The sequence below is a fragment of the Ceratotherium simum genome, chromosome 13 (assembly GCF_057802395.1).
Source record: "Ceratotherium simum simum isolate JZ-2026a chromosome 13, ASM5780239v1, whole genome shotgun sequence".
Lineage (NCBI taxonomy): Eukaryota > Metazoa > Chordata > Mammalia > Perissodactyla > Rhinocerotidae > Ceratotherium > Ceratotherium simum.
Window position 1 is genome coordinate 35,764,916 of NC_141912.1, and position 24,613 is coordinate 35,789,528.

At 55.9% G+C, this 24,613-nt stretch overlaps 1 protein-coding gene across 3 annotated transcripts in view; it reads right to left on the bottom strand.

Annotated features, from left to right (window-relative positions):
- Window positions 1–24,389, bottom strand: part of GRM4 (glutamate metabotropic receptor 4) — a 106,412-nt gene extending 82,023 nt beyond the window's left edge. For all 3 annotated transcript variants that reach the window (XM_087438471.1, XM_087438472.1, XM_004424255.3), the window contains exon 1: window positions 23,529–24,389. In XM_087438471.1, the coding sequence (XP_087294597.1) occupies window positions 23,529–24,047 (519 nt within the window). In that variant the 5' untranslated portion in view covers window positions 24,048–24,389. The remainder of the gene's footprint in view (window positions 1–23,528) is intronic.
- Window positions 24,390–24,613: the final 224 nt, after the last annotated feature.

Below are 24,613 nucleotides of genomic sequence, written 5' to 3' on the forward strand. Positions count from 1 at the left end.
ACCACACTGGCGTCCTTAAACCATCCCTGAGCACCCGAGCACGGTCCGCCTCATAGCCTTTGCACATGCAGTGCCCCCCGCCTGGCCGGCCTTTCCCCTCAGGGCACAGAGCGGACTCTTCCACTCCAGTCATGTCTGATCAGGCGCCACCTTCTCAGAGGGGATGTCACCGCGAGCTCATCTAAGGCAGCCCCACCCCATGCCCCGTCCCCGACCCATGGCCCTTCTCACTCTGACTTTATAATATATCTCAAATCTTTGAATACGTGTCTGGCTCGGCCTTTTGGCTGAGCCTCACAGGACTGGCCGCCCTGACAGCCTGTGAGCCACAGGGGCTGAGGCCCCTGGGCATTAGAGATCAAGATGGTGCCCTCCCCTGGCCCAGGCTGCTGGGCATTAGAGGTCAAGATGGTGCCCTCCCCTGGCCCAGGCTGCCGGGCCATCTGTCCTGCCTGGCAGCTCTCCTTCCCCAGCCCCTTCCTCCAGCTCAGGCCTGGAGATGGGGAAGACAGCAGGAGGGGCCCAGGGTGGAGAGTCAGGAGCCCACTGGGAATGGCCTCTCTCCAGGGGAACCCTGTGCCCCACAGGCTGCAAGGAACCAAGCGGAGACAGGCCTCCCCACAGTCACCCTGGGGGCTGCCAAGGCCAGGTGGACAGCTCTGGATAATCCAGTTTCATGCTCCAGAGTATCCGCTGATAGCGGCAGGGGCCAAGGAGGAAGAAACACACACCCACGGACACACACCCAGGACCCGGCCCTGCCAGGACCTGCAGGCTCAGAGACAGTCCACCAAATCAAAGGACACACACACATGCGTGTGCCACAGGGATGTCCCGGAAAGGCTCACACACACAGCCCTCACACACACACACAGGCACACACTCAAGTGATCACTGCCCCCACTCCACGTACACCAGGTACACAGACACGCATACACGCACACACACAGAGAAGTACATCTGAGTCACACACACGAAAACACTTAGACACCCAGCGTGCTCTGAGACAGGCAAGCACACCCAGGGACACTGTGCACAAGGAATACCTGAGACACCCCCCCACACCAGGAACACAGCTCACACAGGTGCGCCCAGGAGGCACTCCTTGAGTCCCACACAGACATTCCTGGACACACAAGCACACACACACTCGCAGTGGCTCACGGTGATAATTATGCCCGACTGTATGCACGCGCACGCGCGCACACACACACACACAGGTACAGTCAGAACCGGCAGTGGCAGCATTACCAGTGCATTTCGGGGAGCACAAAAGCGTCCACAACCCCCTGAAGGTCACTGCCCTGCCCAGCTGCCCATCAAGCAGCTGGAACCCTGAATGCCCCCGAGTGAGCAGGGGAGTGCCGACCTGCTATCCCCATTAACACCTGGCAGGGGGCAGTTTTTCTGTGGCCAGTGAGGGATCCAGCCTGGCAGGGGCAGAGCTCAAGGTGGGCGAGAACTGATGGGCAGAGAAAGGGTCAGAACAGGCAGTGGCCAGACAGCCGTGGGGGTGGAGGACTGAGGGACCAGGCACCAGCCTGGAGCAGCCCAGAGGCGGTGTGCCCGCCTGCCACCCTCGCCAGCCTGTCCTGCTCCCTTGGATACCACGGGTGGGGGCTGCAGTTGGCAGCCCTGCCCCCTGCACCTGCCCGCCCAGGTAATTGGCACTGCTGGGGTGAGGGTGTCCTGGTCAGCCCCCCCACTCCATTTCCTAGTTTCCAGATCTTCCATGAAGCTGCAGGGACACAAGGACCCCCAACAAGAAACGGGAGCCTTGCCCGGAGACCCTGTTGCATGTAGAACTGTAGAAGAAAGTGTGGGTAGGATCGTTCCCTATGAGCTGAGCACCGCTCCAGCCCTGGGAGGAGAGAGCAGCGTCTGTAATTTGTTTTAATAATCCTGCTGAACTGGGAGAAAATTAACAAATGAGAAACCAGCTCGAAATTAATCAAACTTCTCCCTGTCCCTCCCCCACCTTCTGTCTTAATGAAGGTTATTTATCCAACGAGCAATAAAACATGGAACTAAATTAAACAGGCCCTTTCTTTTCGCCCTCTCATCCGCCCTAGGAGGCGGTGTCTCCCAGCTTACAGCTCTATAAGCTTCACAAGGAGGACCACAGCAGATCCAGGATTCCCGGATGCCGTCAGAGGGCTTTCCCAGAAGGAGCCCCCCCGTTAGCACACTCCCAGCTTGGGTCTCACTGCCAGCTCTCTGCCAAAAATATGAACAGCAGTTAAGTCAACCAGCCTCCCGAGGAGGTGCCTATAGTTGAGCCTTGTCTGATGGGGGGCGGGGCACTCACCAGGCTCCCTGTAGGGGATGGAAGGCTGGCTGTGGAAGGTAGGGAGTATGAGTGTCCCCCTAAATAAGGACACTTTGGGGCCCACAGCAGGTTCCAGCTGGAAGTACCATCCTGGCCCCAACCTCTTGGTGGGAAGGGACCGGAGGGGGCGCAGGGCACAGGGGAAGCTGAGAAAGGCCTCCCTGTGAGGCCATGACTCAGTCTCCCCAGCCCACGGCACAAGCACCAACGGTCACCACGTCACCCTCAGGCCAAGGACGCATCCCACACGCTCCACTTCCTCTGGTTTGTTGGGCATCTGCCTTCCCAAATTTCTCTTCCCTGCAGCTTTGAAGCCATTTATGTTTCAGCTAGGGCCATGTTTTGGAGTCATGGTTTCCTAAATAACTAGTTTCAGGGTTCCCCTCAACCATTCCCTTTGGTCTTCCCTCTGGCTTTGAAAATTATAGTTATAATTGCCTTCCATTTACAGCTTTCACATACATTCTCCCATTTAAACCTCACATCAACCCAGTAAGGGAGACATTTGTCAGGATGCTCACCTCATGGGTGAGGAACAGGCTCAGACAGAGCCCTGCGCAAGGCCCATTGGGCAGCGGCTGAGGGTCCCAGCCCTGGTGGGCGGGGGTTTGGGGACCAGGGGTGCGGGGCAAGGTGCGGGGAAGGACAAGGCTCCGCAGAATTGCCAGGTCCCCTTGGAAGCCTCCTCAGGGGCTTTCTGTGAAGGAGGGCTGGGGGTTGATTGCCCCCTGAGGGAGGGGAGGGGAGAGGATGGGGAGGAGGGAAGGGAAGGGAGGGGAGGAGGGAGGGAGGGAGGGAGGGTTATTACAAAAAACTCCACCATGCCCACCGACAAGGAACAGCTGACAGTGCTACAAATCCAGTCTACACAGGGCAGCCAGAGAGCACCTTTTAAACCATAAATCTGCTCCCGTCCCTCTCTGCTTAAAACCCTCCAAAGGCTGCCCACTGCACCTAAGTGAACAGTCGAACTCTGTCGGATCGGAGTCCCTGCCGATCCAGCCCCTGCCCCCTCTTCCCCTCCTCTCTGAGCAGCATCCTGTTGTTCCTCAGATGGGCCGAGAATGTTCCTGGGCCTCCGCACTGGCCATGGCCTCCACCCAGAACACCATCCCTTCCTTACTTGCCTGGATCTGTATTCAAATGTCCCTCCCCAACGGCCTTGCTTAAAGGAGCCCTTGCTTAAAGGAGCCCTTCCCTTCCTCCATCGCTCTCGAAACCCCTGACCCTGGGCGGTTTCCCTCCATAGCATGTGTCACCACTTGAATTATTGTTTCTCTTGTTTACTGTCTTTCTCGTCCTCTGGAAAGTCAGCTCCATGTGGGCAAGGATGGTATGTGCTTTTGTTCGCTGCTGTATTCCTAACCTAGCCCAACATCTGACTCACTATCTATTGCATTGGCGAATGAATGAATGAATGAATGAATGACACTGTGCTTAAGGCCATCATTCAGGTGATCACCTCCAGTCTGAACTGTTCCATCAGTCTCCTCATCATTCTCTCAGCCTCAAGCCTCGGCTTGCAACCAACCCTCCACTCCACACCCAAAGGAATATTTCTAACACCCAAGTCCAGGGCACCGTCCTGCAGGATCATGTCCACACTCTCGGCATAAGCCCCATAACCCTCTGCAGTCCCCTCTCCACTTATCCACCACCCGACCCTCCTCCACGCCACAAGCCCCTGCATCCATACTTGCCCTTTCCACTTAGAGGGCTGTAATGGCTCCCTCTCTGCCTGCAGGACACCAGCCACCTCCTCCAGGCAGCCACCCCATGCATGCCCCATCAGAACTGACCTCTCCCTCCTCTGAGCCCCCATAGACCCTTGCCTGCACCTCCACCACAGCCCTCCCACACCCCAACTTAAGCTGTGACAAATCACATCCGTATCACACCTCCCCATCCAGCAAGGACCCAGATTTATTCACTCTGGCAATCTCTCTCGTCCCCACCACCTGCTCCAGTATCTTGCACAAACTTGGAGCTCCATAAATATTTGCTGAATCGAATGGAACCAGTTCAAACACAGCCCAGAGAGAGTGCCCATTAAGAGGGGCCTTTCTTCCAGGTTGCTGGTATTTCAGGCTGGTCTGAGAACAAACAGACCTTTAAGTGTCACACAGGAGCAGCTGGCCCCACATTCTTCTAACCTCTCCTTGGGGGTTGCTTGGGAAGAAACCGATTCACTGGGGTTGAGAGGTGGCCAGGGCCTTGTTAAAATGGCAATGCGCTGCCTCTGGCCCAGCCACCAGCCCATAACAGCAGCTCCTGGCCCACCCAGCAGCTTGTGTGTGTGAGCACGCCTGTGGCCACCCCCATGGGTGAGGACAGCAGGCACAACACAGCCACCGCTGAATTATTTATTCCATACATTGTTAGCACAGTAGAGAGAGCAACCGTGTCTCCAGGCTTCAATTAAAATATCAAGGCATCTGCACCGTCTGCCCCGCCACATGCCCAGCTCCCACCCAAACTGGCAGGATGGCACCTCCTGGGAAGCCATAAGCAGCCCCAAAGCCAACGCTGCTGCCCCTCCCCCGCCTCCCAACAGCGAAGCCCTATTTCAGGACCAAGGACAGTAGCCTTCCGGTCCCAGGCTCTTCTAGGCGTCTGCAGTGAACTTCAACCCAGAGGCTGCCCTGGAGACACCCTGCAAACCTTTCAGAGCTCTAAAAGACCATTTAGTAAATCGATGACCTGAAAGAGCCTTGCTGGCTTCCCAAAGGAGCCCTGGGACAAGTCTTGCTGGGTTTGAGCCTAACTCCAATCCTCCACCAGCTCCCAGAGCCCCAAAACACTTTACAGCACATGGGTTGAAGGCTCTCACCAGCTCTTCTCCAGGCTCCATCACGAACTCTGGGCCCGTCACACCACCTCCCTGGGCTCCATTTTTTTCACTTGGAAAATGCAAATGACGATGGCAAGGCTGTTATCTCCAGGGACTGTCACAATCAATGGAAAGCGACTTTGAAAAGGTAAAAATGAGGTACAAATATTGGCCACACCAGAAGAGGGTTTTAATTTCACACGAGTGGGTTTCTGGGGCCTTCCCACCCCTACCCCAACCTGGAAATCCCTGATTCTGGGGCACAGATCCAGGCTGAAGAAAGAGCTGGCAGATCTTTCAGGAGCTGGCTGGGTCACAAGCTAACTAGGTCACCCACAAGATTTAATTCAACAACCCCCGGACTAGAATATGAGGCCGAGTGAAATCAAAGTGGGCGAGCTGAAAAAGAGCAAGAAATTCCAAACACATGCTGCTGAGAACTGTGGAATGAGCAGAGGCTCTGGGACAGGCAGCGCTGCAGGCCTCTGCTGCTGTCTAGACAAGCCTCAGTTTCCCTACCTATAGAATGGGGCCAGTGACACTGACTCACATTAGATAAGCCATCTGAAACTCCCAATACAGAGCCAGGCACGGAAATCCAACCATTTGTTTTATTAAGCACTTGCTATGTTCCAGGCCAGGAAATAGAGCCGTGAAGAAGAGGGACACACCCTGCCTTATAGCGCTGACACCCAGTGACCTGTGTTGTCATCCATCAGGATGGCGGGAGAGGCGGCATTCAAGATGGGCCTTGAAGCACAGGTGGAATTTCCAAAGCAAACACAGGTGGTAAGAAGGTATAATCCCTTTGGGGAAATGCTCAACAGCGCCTCCTAAAGCTAATTCATGCAGCCTATGAGCTGGCAATTCTATAGGTGTGTGTATGTGTATATATCAGAAGTGAGTGCTTATGTCCATTAAAAGACATGTAAACAAATGTTCAGAGTAGCTTTATTCATCATAGCCCAGCACGGGGTTCAGCGCAAACGTCCAGCAGCAGCAAAATGGGTAAATCAATGATGAACTACGCAAACAATGACACTGGAACAGTACAGAGCAATGAAAAAGAGCCAACTACCAATATACCCAACCACATGGATGACTCGCACAGAGAGTGTGAGTGAGAGAAGCCAGACACAGACCTTCCGTACGATTCCGTGTATATGAAGCTCACCAACAGGCAGAACCGATCTATGCTGTGAGAAGTCAGGCTACCGATCAGCCTTGAGGAGGGAGGGGTATTGACTAGGAGGTCACGAGGGAATGTCCTGGGGCACTGAAAATGTTCTGTCTCTTGATGCTCACACAGGTACATGCATTTATAAAAGCTCATTGAGTAGTACCCCTGAAATTTGTGCATATTACTGTGTATAAGTTATACTTCAATTTTTTTAATGTAAAGGAAAGAAACAGTGGACAGAGCATTCTTCAGGGGCTGAGGGAACATCAGAAGCAGAGGCCAGCAGATTGGAAGCTGGGGGTTTACAGAGTGGCCAGGGGAATGGGAGCAGGAGTGCAGGGCCGGAGGGAGGGCCTGCAGTAGAGTGGGCGAGGTGGGATGCCAAGGCAATGCCACCTCGGGAGCCCCAGGGGCTCCTGCCTCCTTCCTCCAGGCCCCTCCTGCCACACATCCCACCTAGACACAGAAATGGTACAGGTGATGTCATCACCCCTCCCTGCCAGCCTGGCCCCCTGCCCACCCCTCCCTCAGGCACCACACCAGACTGAAATCCCTGAGCTTCATTTCCAGGGTTTTGGGGGCTTCCATCCTGAGCAAGAATAAAGTGAAGCCACAATTCCCCAGCCCCACATCTGCGGTTCAGCTGAGCACATCTCTCCAGGCCCCCGCATCCCACGCCCACAGCATCACCGAGGACACCTGGTTCTGCCTCCTACGCTCCACCTGCCACGCCCACCTTCCCACCTGCCTGCACAGGGAGCTCACCTGAGCACCTGTCTCTCGCAGGAGAACTGCCATAGGTAGGACCCGCCCACCTCCTGCTTCCACTACCCGGCAGCCGAGCCTTCACTGTCACGTCTCCTCATGGAGGGAGAGCCCACTGGAAATGCACAGATATGGCCAAGGAAGCAGCCGGGAAACCTCACACCCCACCAGCCACCAGTGAGACGTGGCACATAAAGATGACAGGACCCCCCAGTGGGTGATTACGTAGCCATTAAACAGCATGTTTCAAAGACTATTTAAGGACATTGGAAAATGCTCCCAACTGCGGTCTGGTGGGCAGGAGCCAGCCACATAACCACATACACGTTAGGTCTCAACTTCATAAAGGACACAGGAGAAGGGCCAGAAGGAAATACACGAACGTATCGTGTGCCACCCAGGATGGCGGGATGGACGGGCAGTTTTCACCTGCTCTTGATGCTCTTCTGTTTTCTTCCAAATCTGCAATGAACATGCTGGCTTTTATAACAGTACCAAGAGGAAGGAGTCAGGAACATCAGGCCACACTCACACACAGGGACCCAAGGCTGACTGTCCCATGCTCCACGGGGCAGGGGGAGGACTAACACGATTCCAGCCTGCAAACCACCTTCACACCACCCACGGGCTCCTGCCCTAAGAGCCGCTGGACTCAAACGATCGACCTGCCCATGTGTGTAGAGGGCCAGGCACGGGGCCAGGCGTCTGGCCCTGGTTCTAAGCCTGGCTCTGATTCTGACTAGCTAGGTGGCCTCCCTCACATTAATTTCTCTGAGCCTCAGTTTCCTCATCTGTAAAACATGGCATGTGTCCTGACCACTTTGTGGGACTGTTGTGTGGAATGATCAAGAAGTGACTGTGAAAGACTGTAAATTGTGAATGGTTGTGATTGGCCCCTGAATTCTCCACCAGGCCCTGTGGGCCCACCACAGTCGCTAAGAAAAGCTCAGAAGCTACCTCAGGCAGGCACCTGAAAGTCCCGGAAACCCTGGAACATACTCGTATGCTGAACTTCAAGCTGTATGCAAAATATACATATTTTCAACTGAACTGGAAACCAAATGAAAGCTAAGGAAAAAAGCTACTTCCTCATTCAATAGCAAAATCTGGGGCCTGTAGTAGATCCTCAATAAACATCGCCAACTGAATACAACTATACAGACTGGAACATTCAATCTCTCATGAATTCGGGAAACACTCATTGTTGAATCAGGTACCTGCTGCCTAATTTCCAGCCTCTGTGCCTGATTTCTTTTAGGAACAGAGATTTTTTTTTCCACATTGTTACTTCTCTGTTAAAAACATTTTGAGGGGCCAGCCCAGCGGCACAGCGGTTAAGTACGCACACTCCGCTTCAGCGGCCAGGAGTTCGCAGGTTTGGATCCTGGGAGCGCACCGAGGCACCACTTGCACATGGCTGTGGCGGTGTCCCACATAAAGTAGAGGAAGATGGACATGGATGTTAGCCCAGGACCAGTCTTCCTCAGCAAAAAAGAGGAGGATTGGCGTCAGATGTTAGCTCAGGGCTGGTCTTCCTTACAAAAAAAAAAAAAAAAATTTTTGAGTCATCCCTTTCGATTCTGTGGAGACCCACAAAAGAAATAGATGACATAGTCCCTAACCTCAGGATTTCTCTCTCTCTCCCTGTCTCTCAATTGATGAGGAGACTAAAGGAGGTAAAAGCTCTTGACTACAGGGAGCTGCAATCAGAGGCAGGTGAAGGCTGGAATGGGCTGGGAGGGTCCCAGAGGAGGAGGAGGCTTGAAGCTGAACATGAAGAACGGGGAAGCATGGGTAGGGTTTCAACAAGGGGAGCCATGTCTCTTTCAAAGGGAGTTTGGTGAATTATGCAAAATTAATATAATAAATATGTACAATGCGCTCTCTCAGCTCACTGTGTACCTTGGGGCATGAGAAATGAGGCAGTGGATTCCCTGATACTTAAAACCATGTTCACAGGGAAAACAAAAAGAATAGTTTCAAGCTCCCCAAAAGAAGAGTTTTAAGGCTCTCCAGAAGAAGTGGGAAAGTTCCTTCCTCACTACCCTCAAAAAGTATCCAGTGAAATTAGGTCTGGATGCATTTGGCAGATGGGAAGACTGAGGGGCAGACAGTCTAAATGATTGTGCCAAGGTCCCAAGGCTGGTTAGAAAAGAAAAAAGGGCACTCCTGGGAGCGAGAGGTGCTTGACAAGGCCTGGAGAGAGGTGTGAGCATAACTGCAGGCCTGGAACAGAAGCACTCCTGGAGGAGCCGAAGGAGACAAAGGACCAGCCCAGCTCCACCCCTGAGCAGACGCAGGACCCAATGAGTCACCACCCCTCAGCCTCATCTGTGAAGTGGACACAGAAGGCACCATGGGGTCCAAGGGACAGCCGAGTATGGGCATGAAAAGGTTTTGCTGGGATTAGTCACATCAGATATGGGTAGGGTGGGAGTGGGGGGGCAGACGGACAGCCGAGGCTGGCCAGTGGTGGTCACCCACCAAGCCAGCTTTCGGCACCTTCCCTGCACATGCACAGGAGGGAGCCCTCCCCACCCCCCCACCGGCTCCCCCAGGGCCGCCTGCTCTGCTGGACCTGCCCAGAGGCCTGGGACCGCTCCTGCCAACTCCCACCCCACATAGACTCCCAGTGAAGGGGGGCCTACACACCCCTCCGGGCAGCTCCTGAGCTGAGGGCTGGGGTACTGGGTCCAGCTCTGCCCTGCTCCCTGTGATCCGCCACACGAGGCTGCACAGGGACCAGGTCAGGATCGGCCACAGGGCCTCCTCCCAGTCCCCGCCCGGCTGGCAGCAGAGGTGGAGGCCCAGCCACAGGGCACCACCGAGTCCCACCCTCACCTCTCGCTGGCAGGAGGGCAAGACATTACAAACACACTTGCCCGTTGACCCAGTACTCTGTTTGTAGAAATTTACCCTACAGAGCCATGCAAGGCGGCCAGTGAACGAAGTCGTCCATCACTGCTCCGTCTGTAAAAGCACAAGATCAAAACCACCTAAGTGTCCATCCTGAGGAGCCCGGAAGCAGGGGGTACTGCGTGGACACACCTGGCCTTACGCGCTGACAGGGAGCAATCCCCAAGAACGCCATGAGGCCCCCAAGCGGGTGCTACGGTAGTGTGAAAATGGTGGGGGAGAACACCCATGTGCACACATTCCCTGAGACACTGGGGGACGGTGCCCCGCAGTGAGAGTTCTTTGGAGGGGCACACAGGGAGCAGCAGCCCCCTCCAGGGCGAGGCTGGGGCTGGGGCAGGTCCCCTGGTACCTTTGAATACCCATGGGGATGGATTATGCATTCGAACAATAACACTGTAGTTGAAAAGAATGCCACCCCTAGGGTGTCCCAGGTCCCCCAGGGCCACTGGATGAAAGGCCCATTCAAGAAAGAGAAGCCTGTTTAAAGGAGACCCTCTCAGGTGCCCTCACACACACCTTCCCCACCCCTCCTCCTGAAATGCTTGAGAGAGAAGCCAGGACTCAAGGCCAGAAGAGCCCAACACAGGGTTGGGGGCGCCGGGGCCTGGCCCTGGGAGGTCAGAGGACGGGGTCCTGGTGCAGGCTGACTGGCAGGCCCAGCGGGTGTGGGGCAAAGGAGGGCAGGTGAGGGGCCACTTTCCTCTTGTTGGGTTTGTTGTACTTTCCTAATTGATTTTATGTCTGTGTCACCAGGACACTTAGGACCATCTTAGAAACCACTTAAGCAATTTAAAATAATCAAAGTACTTCTAAGGCACTTAACATTTCCTCACACTTCAGGCTTCCCATAAGCCCTTCCAGCTGCAGCCTGAGGCCTCACCGTCAGGAGCTACTGCTAGGGGGGAGGCAGACGCCTGTGCCGGGCCCAGCTCCTGCAGGTCACCCCAGCATCCCCGAGGCGGGACAGCCGACCCCACACAGGAGCACACCAGGTGCTCCTGCTGGTGTGCATGCGCTCCCTCTCTCTCTCTCTCTCTCTCTCACCACCTGTCCTTTGGACTCATGTTCCCTCTGCCAGGAGTGCCCTCCCCTGCCAGTCAGCAAGCCCCTCACCCTAGCTAACTGTGTCCTGGCCATTGAGTCTCAGCTAGTTGTCCTCCTACAGGAAGCCTTCCCTGACACCCCCCTACCCCAGGCTGGCTAAAGGGCCCCTCTTACGCACTCACAGGGCACCTCGCCCACCCCCATTAGAGCACTCGCCTCACCGTCATGAAATCACTGCCCCTTCAACTCCTGAGCGCGGGGTCCTCGGCCCGTGCTCCAGGTTTCCGAAGCAGGGCATGGTCTGCACAAAGCAGGGGTCCGTGAAGTTTGTTGAGCAAAACAACAAATCCAAGCATGACTTCACAGATGGAGTCCAGAGGCACATCCCTCCTCTGGACGCCACCAGAGACCAGCCAGGCTGCAGCCACCCTGGGCCACCACAGGCCTCAGAAGCGCCACACTGCACCCCGGGGGAGGTAAGGGCCAGCCCTGACTGAGTCCTCACCATTATCGTCATCCCCATTTTACAGATGAGAATGCCCCAGCTCAGAGAGATGCAGCAACTTGCCCAAAGTCACACAGCGAGTATGTGGCAGAGCCAGGAGGGGCACCTCCAAATGCAGGTCCAGGAAGCCCCCAAGAGCTTGATGAAACAAGACCCCGAGAGTCTCCTTAAGCAGGGCTGGCTTAGGCCCAGGAACCCATGAAAACCTGTGCTTTAACGGCCCCCGGGGGATTCCAATAGGAGGCAGGTTTGGAAACCAGCACCCCTGCACAGAAGTTGGAGAGTAACATGGCAGACTCTGGGAAAGTTCAGGAGGCTTATTCCCCACAAGCCTGCAATGCTGCTGCTGGGTGTGACCTGTGAGAAACTCTCCAGGAGTACAAGGAGACACTGGCAAGGATGATCACACAGCATCGTCGGTAAAACTAGAAGGACCGTCGGGCACCTTGCCTAGGTGACCACACAGAATGAACAAGTAAATGCACAGGGCACTGTCACAGCGGAGAGCTACACGGCAAAGAAAAGGAACAAAGCAAACCATGTAGCAACGTGACACTGAGCAAGCTGCAGAACACACACAGTACGACCCCGTTTTTATCAAGCTTAAAACATGCAAGACAAAACTAAGTATTATTTAGGGATATATATATATATATACACACACAAAGTGCATGGGAATTAAATGAATTAAAAACACCCCATAGAGGACAGGGCACGGCCGCCTGTGAGGAGGAAGAGGGGCGGGGCGAGGAGGCATGTGCAGGGGACTCTGATTGTATTTACAATGTTTTCTTTCTTAAAATGAAAAATTGTAATGCTATGAGGTCAAAATATCAATATTTGACCAAGCCAGGTGGTGGGTCCAGGGCAGTTTATTGTGTTATTCTCCATAATTTTCCATATGCTTGAAATAGTTCATTATTAAAATATATGATGCCTCACGAAAGAGAGAAACCCCTTCCTGTCAGACCCACATTGAAGATGCCATTCATCTTTAATACAATAAAAGGCTCCTTCATGAAAGCTGTGTGCACCCCGCTTCCCGCTGGTCTCCCCTCAGAACAGAGCTGCCCCTGGAAGCCACGCCCCCTCACACGCCCCACCCCAGTCCTAAACCTGATATCTCCTGGGGGAGGTCTCTGGCCTGGAATTCATTCCTAAGGGGGAAGCTTTGCCCTCTCTGGCTGCTCTGTGGTGGGGGCCACACTGGGTTCCCTGACAGCTTCCAGAACCTGAGCTGGAAGGAGGGAGGCGCTCTGAGCATCGGGGAGAAAGCTGCACGGAACACAAATGCTCCCAGGGGCCTCCACAGACCGAGACTAATGCTGCTGGTCCCAGGGGATGGGGGATGGAGAACGAGGGAAGTGCTGCCTCTCTGTCCTCCACAGCCCTGACACAGACCCCACAGGACCATCAGGGCCCCTCTCTGCACTTGCCCAGGCGGGAGTGGTGCTCAGTGGGCTCCTCCCTGCAGGACATTTCAGCTGTGATGAGTTTTAAATTCCCCCCCACACCAGGCCCCTGGGGACAGCTGGCGAGTGGGCAGCGGCCTCACTGCACCTGCGCTGGGCCAGGGGCAGGGCCTTGCAGAGCTTCCTGCCTCCCGGGTCACCCTGGAGCACCTCTCAGCAGACCCTGGGAAGAAACTGAGGCCTGGGGAGGACTCAGGTCCAGGAAGAGGGAATGAAAGGAGGGGACGGAGAAGACTCCAGCCTCCTCCTCACACGCGAGCACACGTCACAACAGCTACTGTTTCTTGAGCACCTACTACGCGCCAGGCCCTGCACTAGTCACTTCACGTTGTCCCGTTAATACTCTCAACCACCCTACCCATGTTACAGATCTGGACACTGGGCTCAGAGAGGTTACGGGACCTGCCCAAGGTCACGGAGCCAGTAGGTGGCAGAGCAGGGACTTTCCCTTTTGAAGCAGGTTCATGCCCCTGCGACTGGCCTGGTCCCCCACAGCCTGGAAGTGTCACCCCACAGTCACCCCACAGGCAAGCAAAGCGGGGCCCAGAGCAGCATCAAGACTTGTCCGTGGCCAGGCCACACTCTCAAAGGGAAATTCTGGGGCTCTGTGGGGGTACCCTGAGCCAGGGGAGGGGCCTGTGAGGTTTGGGTGCCCCCCAGGAAGTGCTCAGTACTGACATGACCTCGGCCACAATCAAGGTGTGAGGTGGGTGGGGGCCAGAGTGGGCGCAAGGCTGGGGCACGCCTGACCAGGAACTGGTGTGCTTGTTGGCCACTTCTGATACCGGCTCCAGACAAGGTTGACATAAGGGAAGCCATATTATAGAAAAGAAAATCTCTATTGTAACTTTGAACGACCTCTGACAAACCAACCCAGCTGGATCTGCACCCTCCAGGAGATCTAACTGCTATGTAGATTTTACAACCCCTGGTTGTACACGTACCTCCCAGCTGCGATAAGATGATAACTTCGTTTTTTTTATTTCCTTAGGAATGTCATGACCCCCAAACAGAGAGTCTATGCTGATAGCCATCATCAATGAAGACTGAAAGATCTGGTGTGGCACTCCTGTCTGTAATACCAGAAGGTCAACATTCCTAACCCCCACCCCAATAACACAATGGCCTATATAACTGCTGTAAGATATCGTGCCCCCTTAAGATAGTTCTTTTGGACATGAGTTGGCCATCTTCCCTCTTGCTTGCAAGCTCTAATTAAAAGTCCATTTTCTCCTACCACCTTGCCTCTTGACTATTGGCACGTCTTGCAGTGAGCAGAAGGCCCCACATTGGGCGGTAACACTTCCACCTCCCTGCCTGAACCCCGGGCCCCAGGAAGACGTCACCTAGAGAAAGGCCCAGACAGAGCCAGAGAGTCCGAAAGGGACCAGGGAGAAGAGAGAGATGGGGGAGGACATGAGAGGAAACAGAAAAGCCACAGAGTCAGACAGAATGAGGCAGGGGCTGGGGACAGATACAGAGAGAGAGGGCACAGACTCAGGGTGTCCCTGCTCCCCTCCCCCAACACAGCCCGGGGCCACGACTCTCTGGCAGCCCCAGAACCGAGAAGCCAGGCCTGAGCCTGCATCTCATCACCGTGCCCAGCCCAGACCCCCCACCCCAGCCAGCGGCAAGAGCACAGGTGAACTGGAATATTAAGTAGAATTTGCCTTCTTTTCATTTCCAACATGTCCGGGTCATAAAAATGCTGGTTCAATAAATTGGGAGGAAACTGCAAAGCACACAGTTCATTCCGGGCTGGGCGGGGGGAGATGCCGCTAGCTTGACCCTTCTCACCGTGTGAGCCCCACCCCAGCGGCAGACACGGCCCCCACGCAGTACCACACCTGGTCCCAAGGCTGGCAGGCTCCCTGATTTGTCTGTCTGTCTGTCTGTCTGTCTGTCTCCGGGCAAGGCACTGGGGTGGGGGATGACCAAGAGAGGTACAGCCCAGTCCTGCCCTCAACCTGCTCCTGGGCTTCAGGGAGATCCACGAGCGCCACACAAGAGACCCTACGTACCCCAGGATCATTTCAGCCCTGGAGGGTCAGGAAAGTCTTCCATTTTGAGTCAGGGCTTGAAGGAGGAGTCCGACTCTGCCTACTCGACATCAAGAAGGGCATTCCAGGAGGAGGGCATGGCCCGGGCAAAGGCCCGGAGGCAGGTTTTGGAAAGCAGGGCACATGATCAAGGGGCAGGCAGGGTCCCAGCAGGCTGGAGTGCAATGGAAAGGCGACCGGAAAGGCCACTGGTGGCTGTGGCCATACCGTGGCCAGCCTGACCACCAGGGAGTAGGCTCAGTGCTCCTTCTGCAGGACAGGCTACTGAGCAGAGGAGTGGGGTCAGCCCACCTGATCCAAGGCCCTCATTCACAGAGAGCAGAAACGGAAGCCCTGAGAGGCCCAGTGACGTGCCCAAGGTCACCAGAATCCTGCTGACCCTCCTCCCACAACACCCTTTGCAGCAAGAAGGAGCAGGATGTGGGTTTTGGAGCCTGTTTGGTCCTCCTCTTCCTGCCCCCAGGGCTGTCTGGGTCTTCCCTCTTGAGCTCCTGGGTCAAGTCAACGACCAAGCACAGTCCTGCCCCAGGGCCTGTGCGCTTGCCGTTCCCTCTAGCTGGAACACTCGTCCTCCAGATGTCCACAGAACAACCCCCTTCACTCTATTCAGGTTTATGCACACAAGTCCACCTCCCGTCCAACTTGGCACCCCCACCCCACGGCTCTCCAGCCACTTCCCTGCTTTGTCCTGCAGGAACTGCTCCCCCTGACATTGTGGGTTTATGTGCTTTACCTGTTCACCGCCTGCCTTCCCCTTCAAACACAGAAGCCCACAAGGCAAGGCCTCCGTCTGTTTAGTTTCCTGCTTTAGGAAGCTGCTTAGAGCAGCAGTTCTTCTCCTAGGCTGCTCCTGGGTCTCATCTAAGGAGCCCAGCCCCCATCTCAGATCGATTACATCTGAATTGTAATTGTAATTGGGGGTGGGCGCGGGGACCAGGATTTTGAAATCTCCCCGGGGTGACTGCCATGTGCAGCCAGGTGGAGAACCTCTGCCTAGCAATGCCGGGCTCGGAGGAGGTGTTCAATAGAGATTCAGTGAATGAATGAGTGAGGGAGTGAATGAGTGAACTTGCACAGATAGGCAAATGAGGTCCAGATGGGAAGAAGAGCACCAGAAGCCAGCAGTCTTGAACTTGAGCCTCCCCAGGCCCAGCCTCACCTCAGCCCCTCCACAGTGTGACACACCCCGCCCAGGGGCCCTGTGAGCTCCCACCTGGTCTCAGGAGCCCACCGGGCCTCCCTCGGGGCACCTCCAGGAAGTGTCCCCAGAGGCCCCCGAAGGCCTCCACTCGCTCCTTTTAATTCTGCAATAATGAGCCTGTTCGCCATCCAGTCACCAGAGCTGACACCCTCCTGCTTCCACCCCCAAACCCCCTGAATTCTGAGAGGCTCGGCAACCCCAGGGTGCTCCTCGGGGGACGTGGGCTTGAGAGGCTGCGGGGTGGGCAGGGTGCTCCCTGGAGAAGCCAAGTGGGACTGGAATAGCGGAATACCCAGGAGGACTCGGAGCACCTGGTGCACGGCCAGCCGAGCCTCCGGCAGGTGCCCAGCTACAGACCCGGCCCCAGGTCTCGCCCGCCGCTGGAGGTCCAGGAACCGAAGGCCCCCGGGCAACTGCGATGAGCTTGAGGAGCACTGGAGCAACACAACTTCTCCCAGCAGCCCCAGCGGCAGGGAAGGACTCCCCCAGAGCACAGAGAGAATTGGTGGCGGTGTAGTCAGGGGGCTCCGAGCCTCCCCTCGGGGTCCCCCTTCTCCCGCCTCCCTCTCCCGTCTCTGTTCAGGCTCCAGCCTGAGCCTGGGTCTTGAGGCCCCCTTCTCAGACTCCCACCGCAAAGGGACACCTAGGGCTTGGGGAAAGAGACGCTATGAAAGAAGAGGGAAGGCTGTGCAGTCCTTACCTGGGAGAGCAGCCCCGACGGTCACCCTCAGGGTGACTTCCAGCTCCTCCTCCACTCCTTTCCCCTTCCCGCAGGTGCCCAGCACCTCACACTGGAATGTCAAATCTGTCCTGGTAACACCAGCGTCCCCTGGGCACCAACCGAAGGCCTTGTGCACATCGTCGCTTCTGCCAGATGAGTATCATCACACCCACCTTACAGATGAGTAAACTGAGGCTCAGAGAGGCCACACAGTATTAGGCCAGGTCTCAAACACAAGCCTATCTGATGGCTAAGAGCCAGGAGAGCAGAGTAGCGAAAGGGTAGATTCAGGGCCAAACAGCCTGGGTTCCTATACTGGCTCCTCCACTTACTAACTGTGTGACCTGGGGCAAGTTGCTTAGCCTCTCTGTGCCTCAGGTCTCCATCCATAAAATGGGGATAGCAATTGCACACCTACGCCCAGGCGTTGCTGTGAGGATTAGGCAGCCCCTGGCTCTGGACATGGGCTACGTAAATGCTGTGATTCTTCCACCTCAGCCACCTCTTCGGGGGGGGGGCGGGGGTCCCTCATTCACCCCTGAACATTTATTGAGAAGTCCTCATGGGACAAACCTCTAGTAACAGCCTACCACGGTACTTGGGGATACCCTTTAACAGGGAGCAAAGCCTTAGGGGAAAGGAATTCCATAAGTCAGTGAGGAGCTGGAGGTGTTTTGGGAGAAGAAACGCACCCAGGTGGCCCAGGGTCACCAAAGTGGTGGCACGGGTGGGCGCTGGCTTGACCCAACAGTAAGGTAGCCCAGCCACACTCATCCCCAGAGCCAGGAGCTCATGCAGGGCTTTGCCCACCATGGCCACCCTACTGTTGCCAAGAGTCTGGGGGACACGGAGGCTGCAGAGGCCTCACTCTCCATGAATCCACTCGGCCAAGATTTCCCGCAGGCCTGGGTGGGCCTGGCATCAGCTGGGGCTCCTATAGGTGCCCCCAGGGCTCAGCCGATGGCCTCTGTCTCCTCTACTCGGTCCAAGTTCCGAGGTCGTAGCTCGAGAGTAGCCCCAGACAATACGTAAATGAACGGACATGGCTGTGTTCTGAGAAAACTTTAAGGACACTAAAATTTGAATGTCATATAATATTCCTCTGTCACAATATATTATTATTCTTTTGATTTTTTTTCAACCACGTAAAACACAAAGACCATTCTTAGCTCACGGGCCCTACAAAAAGAGGCGGCGGGCCAGAGGGGAAGCCAACAGCAACCAGGAAAACAAAGAAACATGGACAAGACCACAAATTGTGACGAGCACCGTGAAGGGAAGGAGAGGGAAATGAGAGAGAATAAGGGGGGCGGTCAGCTTCTCTGAAGAGAGTGCATTTAAGCTTAAGGTTGAATAAGAAGGATCCAGCCTCAAAGAGTTGGGGGAGAACATTCCAGACAGAAGGGACAGTAGGTGCAAAGGCCCTGTGGTGGGAATACAGCACGGTGTCTTCAAAGAACATAAAGAAAACAGTCTGACGGGTGTGGAATGCACCCAGGAGAGACGAAAGGATGTGGTCAGGGGTGCCAGGTAGCACAGGGCTCTCTGCCAGGCAGGAGTTTAGGAGTTTGTATTTTAATCTAAGGGCAATGGGAAGCCAACAAAAAGTTTAAGCAGCGGGGTGAGCATATTTGATTTGGCTTCCAGAAAGATCGTGCTGGCCGCTGAGCAAAGGTGTGGCTGTGGTGAGGCCCATTTGGAGGCAGGGAGAGGAGGGAGACAGTGTTGGGGAGAGACCGGGGTGGGAGCAGCGAGGAGTGGTCAGCTCCAGGTCCTCCTGAAAGGAGAGCCTGCAGGGTTTGCTGACAGAGGAAAGGGGGCAGTCAAAAATGCCGCCGAGCGTCTTGGTCTGGGTGCCTGGAGGAAAGAGCTGTCTCAAGGAAGGCGGACAGAATGTGGGAGAACCGGTGGACTCTCTCGCAAGTTCCTCCTAGTTGTGCAGTGCAAACACTTTGAAGACACAAAAGCCACAACCTCAACAGAACATCTGGCGTTAGCCAAGACATAGAGTATGCCCAGGGGCCCTGGGCCAGGCGCTGGGGAGCAGCCAAGCCACGCACCAGGCCGGCAGCCTTCTCTAGAAGCCGCCACCAACTTTCGCAGCATTGACAGCCCCGCGCGGGTCAAGAGACCCTATGGCCAGGCTGGAGGCTGTGCACAGAGGCTAACACTGCTCACCAGCATCCCCATCTCAGCCTCTCCTGGGAAGCTGGGGCACTGCCCACCGGCCCGCTGGCTGGCATCCCCTCCACCCTCTCTCCTGCCTGCCCCCTCCTACCCCTACTCCACCCCACTCCTCCTTCCCTGGCCCCCCTGTTGTGACAGCACAAAAACTCTCAGTATCCAACAGTTAAGTTGGCTGCTCAGTCTCAACTCGGCAGGAAGACATGGAGGCCCTGCAGATGGTGGGGCCTCTCCAAGGATCAGCCTCAAAGGTCACCGTCTGTCACTGCCCACCCGCTCCGGCCTCTTCCGCATCAATGGAGCCCCTTATGCCAACTGAAGCCCGGTTACAAGCTGTGCAATGACATTTCCTACGGGCTGACTGTGTGCCAGGCTCCGTGCTAGGCCTTTTCTGGACATCAACTCTTAATTCCCACACCTGGCCTAGGAGACCACTATCAACCCCATTTTACAAATGAGGAAACTGAGGCACAAACAGGCTAAACAATTTGCCAAGGTGGCAAAGGCTGTCTGGCTCCAGCATCCAAATTCTTAACCACCACACTGTGCCGTCTCCTCTTCCTCAAGCCTCAAGTTTCTTCTCCACTGCAAAATGAATGAGGTACTCAATGAAATGATTTCTGGATCCTTCTGAGCTCTTGCAGGTCCAGGATTTGAAAACTGCTTCCTTGCAGGGCACTTGGTATGTCCCTTCTCTCCCCTACAATGGCTGCTCTCAGGAAAAGGTGTTATTGGCTCATTCACACTAGGGTGTAAATGACTGATATGGCAGGTAGATATGGTGGATATGGTGAGGTAACACTGGAGAAGCAGAGACTCAGACCCAGGCCTGGATGGCTCCAGAACCTAGGCTGTCCCCACAGCATAGCATCGTACAGGCCGCATCCTCTGGGTTTAGGATCTCCAAAAGGTATTCTTGACATCCATCAATATCCCCTGTCCTAAGAGAATGGAGCCAAAATGGAGATGAAGGAAGGGGGTGCGAGCAGGGACGCGAGGGATATAAACTGTCAGACCCATGACGTCCCAAAGCCAGGGCTTCTGGTCCCCAGTGGAGGTCTCGGTTCAAGTGCCACTTCCAACCCAGTCTATTCAGGCAGGCCGTCTGGAAAGAGCCCAGGCTAGGGGCTGGGGAGCTGCCTTCCAGCCCTGCCCTGCCACTTCATCAGGGCTGTTCCCACCCCTGTGGGACGGGGAGTTGGCCCCTCCCAGCTCTGACAGCTGTGAGTTTGCTCACACCCGGCTGTGACTGTTCCCCGTTAGCAGCGTCCAGGCAGGTAACCACCCCTAGTGCCCCCACATCCAGAGCGCTTCTCCGAGCTGCGCACAGGAGAGCCACCTCTTGGAGGAAGGAGAGCTGTAATCACAGCCTCTGGTGGGAGTGCCCAGCAGGCCCGCTAATAGCCTTGGTGGGGGCGGAGCGGGGCTGGGGCCGCAGGGGCGCCCTCTGAAATAGACACCCGCAACGCAGCTCCCCCGGACCCCCAAGGTGCCCTTGCCTCATCCTCTCCTGCCTGAAGCTCCTGCTCCTTTCCGCTCTCCCCAAAGTTCAACCTTTTTGCCTCTGTAAATGGCTTTCAAGTTTCTCGCCCAGCCTCTCATTTCTATCAGTTTAATTATTGAGGAGCCCTCTTGTCGCCAGCCTGGAACATTAACGCTGTTAAAAGGGACCCGGGGAATGCAGACCACAGCCATCTGTCTCGCCCTGGCTCTCTCCGCAGCTGCCGCCACCTCCCGCCCCTTCCCTTTCCCAACGTGCCCCCTCTGTCCCCCATCCTCCTCTCCTCCCCAGGCCTCTACCTCCCAGTCCCACCTCACTGTCTGCGCAGCAGGGGGGCCTCCTGACCCCACCCACTCACCTCTCTGGAATCTGAGGAGGCACAGAGGAAACTGAGGCCACGGCCACATTCATGTGACCAGATGGGCAGAGGAAAAGGAACAGAAAGGAACAGCTGGGAGCCCCGAGACTGGGGAGGCACTTTGGCCCCTGGGCCCCTTGCCCCGTCCTGGGAGAGGTGAGCACAGAAGTCACAGCCCACTCCTGGTGGGGCACGGGGCACTTCATCCCAAAATGTCCACGTTTCCAAGAACACACGTTAAGGCCCAGCACTGAGAGTGGCTTCCTTAGAGCCTTTGCCACGTGTCAAGTGACGCGGCTCAACTCCTCCATCTCTCCCACCTCCCTGTAAAGAGTGCAGGGGCTCCCCTCTGGGAGATGGGGGGAGGGACCCTCACCGATGTCACAGCCCCAAGGGCCCGATCAGACTGTTTTAGCATCTTTCTGAAACACCCAGTCACAAAAGGTATTGAATAAAAGGCTCAGATAAGGGGGCTGCAGGAGCCCCACCGTTGTCGGGCCTTCTCAGAGGCTGGGGGTCTGTGCCCCACCCAGACAGGCTGACAAGGAATCCGAGGCTTGTCCCCTCTGCTGGATGGCCCAGTCGCCTCACCTCCCAGGCCTGGTCAGGCAGGCTGATGTCATGACTCAGCTAGCCAAGCCATCACTAGGCCCTGGCCTGGGACGGCCGAACGCTGCGCTCTGCCCCCTCCCGGGTCTCCACTCCTCACTGCAAATTGGGCAGGCCGAAGGACTGGACCAGGCTACCCATGCCCAAACCACCCCACGATGGAGTGACCACGAGCAGCACAGCTCCCCAGGGACTGTTCCAACTGTCCACTCCAAGGGCAAAGTTTCCTTCAAGTCTCCTGCCTCATCCTAATTTTGCATTCTTCATAATGCATTTACTTGGTTTAAGATTAAAATAGTGTTTTCATCCAGACCTTCAAGTAAAACCAACACTCCAGGAAAAAGGCCCAAAGGCAAGGACCACAGGGCACACGTGGCCCAGAGCAGTGCTGGCAAAGTTCCAACCCCCACGCCACTCTGTGACAGGACCACTCCAGCCCCCTTTCTTCCCCCCACCCCCCCACCCCTGTGCCCCAACACAGGGACCTTCTGCACCATCCATCCCCACTTCTACCCCGGCCCCCCCACCACAGAACTGCCCCCAAGTACTGATGCATCATGTGATTGGGCAAATGGGTTCCAGAAAGGGTCCAGCGAGAGAGGTCCAGCCTCAGCACTTCCCACCCCGTGGGGCCAAGCAGCCTCTGAGTCCACTCACTAACTCCGGAGACTGAGGAGGGAAGGGGCCCACTCCCAAGGCTGAGAATCTGACCCCAGAGTGAAGGAGGGACCCAGCGGCTTCCTCTGTGCGCCCCTCCTCCTCACTCTATTCTCTCTCTCTTCCCCCCCTCTTTCTCTCTCTCTCACACACACACACACACACACACACACACACACACACACACACACACACACACACAGCAAAGAGGGAGGCTCCAAGAGAGGAGCAGGCACACCATTATTGGTAAAATGCTTGTAATGTTTTTCTCTCTACCCGGTAGCTTTCGGTTGTTTTAGCAGCTTAGCGAAGCACTTGGCTCCAATTGAATTGCAAATCAGCAGCTCTTGCCCCAGGAAGAGAGGAAGGGAGGCGGCAAGGAGGGGGTGGGGAGGGATTCCAGAAGGAAAGGGAGAAAGGTGCGCAGAGAAAAGGGTAGAAGGAAGGAAAAGAGCGGGGCAAGCTTGGCTCAGGGCCCAGGGCACCAGAAACAGGGGCCGCCTGCTCCCTCCAGGCCTTTTTCCCAACCTCAGCTACATCCTCTGTGGGCTCAGTAGCCGAACGCCCCATCCAAAAAATCAGGACACATTTTCTAGCCATAATCTTGGGGTGCAGTGGGAGGGCCACAGAGGGGCTTTCTCAACTACCCAGAAGAAAAACGTAGCTTTCTTGGGAACTGCAATTATTTGAAAACAATGTCAAAACAGAAGTCTGGCTTTTTCTCCCTGGCAATCTCCAACATTCATATATTTCCATTCTATCTGTCTGTCTGTCTTTTAATCTGTCTACCTTTCTATCTACCTATATTTCTATCTATCCATCTGTCTGTCTTTTTATATCCGTCTGCCTATCTCCTCCTCCCCTCTGTTGCTCGCCAGCACTTCCTTCTCCCGTCTTGGTTCAGAATTCCCCGCAGAGGAGCGGAGCTGCTCAACGGGCTGCCGGTGGCAGGTACGGTTTCAGCACCACGGGCAGCACCACGTACTGGGTCCCTCCCCAACGCCTTCACTCTGCTGAGTCTAAGCTCTGAGCACAGCACCGCCCCCAAATGCTCAGATTCTGCTCCCAGGGAAAAACCCCCTCGGAGTCAGCACGAGAAGAGGAGAAAGGAGCTGGCCAGGCTGGCACCCCGCGTGTGGAGGGCCGGGGCCATTGGCGGAAGATCACCTCTGGGCCAACCAGCAGGCACTAACCTTGAAGAGGCGAAGGATGTTGGCCACCATGATGGAGACGGAGCTCCCTGAAGCACCGATGACACCCACCACGCGTTCAGGCTTGGTGATGATGGGCGGGCCACCGTTGCCACAGCGGACCTCTGTGCCGTCCTTCTCGATGAGCGCCTGCACAAAGGTCAGAGACTGCTCGAGGGCATGGGTGTCCCTGGAGCAGGTGTCCAGAATGCGGGCGCCCAGCGTGATGTTGGGCAGCAGGTCCGGGTCATTGTTGATGCGATCCAGAGCAAAGAGCATGGCCTCCAGGCGGTGGATGCCCTTTTCTTTCTTAAGTTCTCCGCAGGCCTTGCCCTCTGAGCCCCGGCCGTGCACTGGGAACAGGCCTCCCAGTGTGATGTCCCCGTCTATGCGGATGGAATTCATGTGGGGGTGGCCCTTGGGCTTCCCCAGGGAGGAAGGCACCCAGGGGCCATAAAGGCTAAGGAGCAGGCAAAGGGGCAGCCGGGCCCACCACCAACCCCAGCCTCTCTTCCCAGGCATCTCAGAAATCCCTAGAGACCCATGAACGGCAGGCCTCACTCCTAGCCTTGGCAGGCCCCTGGCCCCATGGCCTGGGTGAGCGTGGGCAGAGCAGCCCACACAAGTCTCTCCAGGGCAGCTTCAGCAGCGGGGTGGCTGAGGGCAGCCAACAGGGTGAACCATGCTGGTGCTCCCCGCCTCTCAGGCAATGCTCAGTTGCCAGCACAATCCATGCCGACAGGTGGCAGGGCGTGGCCAGGGCACGGCAAAGCTCTAGTCTTGGTCCCCACGTCCTGCAGGCCTGCTCTTGGTGGATGACTGTGAAAAGAGGAGCGTGCTCCTCGCTTGGCGTAGCCTGGCATCAAGGAGAAAACAGCTCCAAGGCTCTTCTCCTACCACCTTAGAAGGGAGAGAGAGAGAGAGAGAGTCAAACAGAAGCCCAAAGAAGATGTTAGCTATTCTGATCTCTCATCAGGAGCCGGAGAGGAGAAGCTGGAGGGTACGGCCAAAGACCCCACAAATCTAAACTTGGTTTCCTCCTGGCTGCTGCTCAACTTTGGTTTAAATGAGAGAGCTTAAGGCAGAAA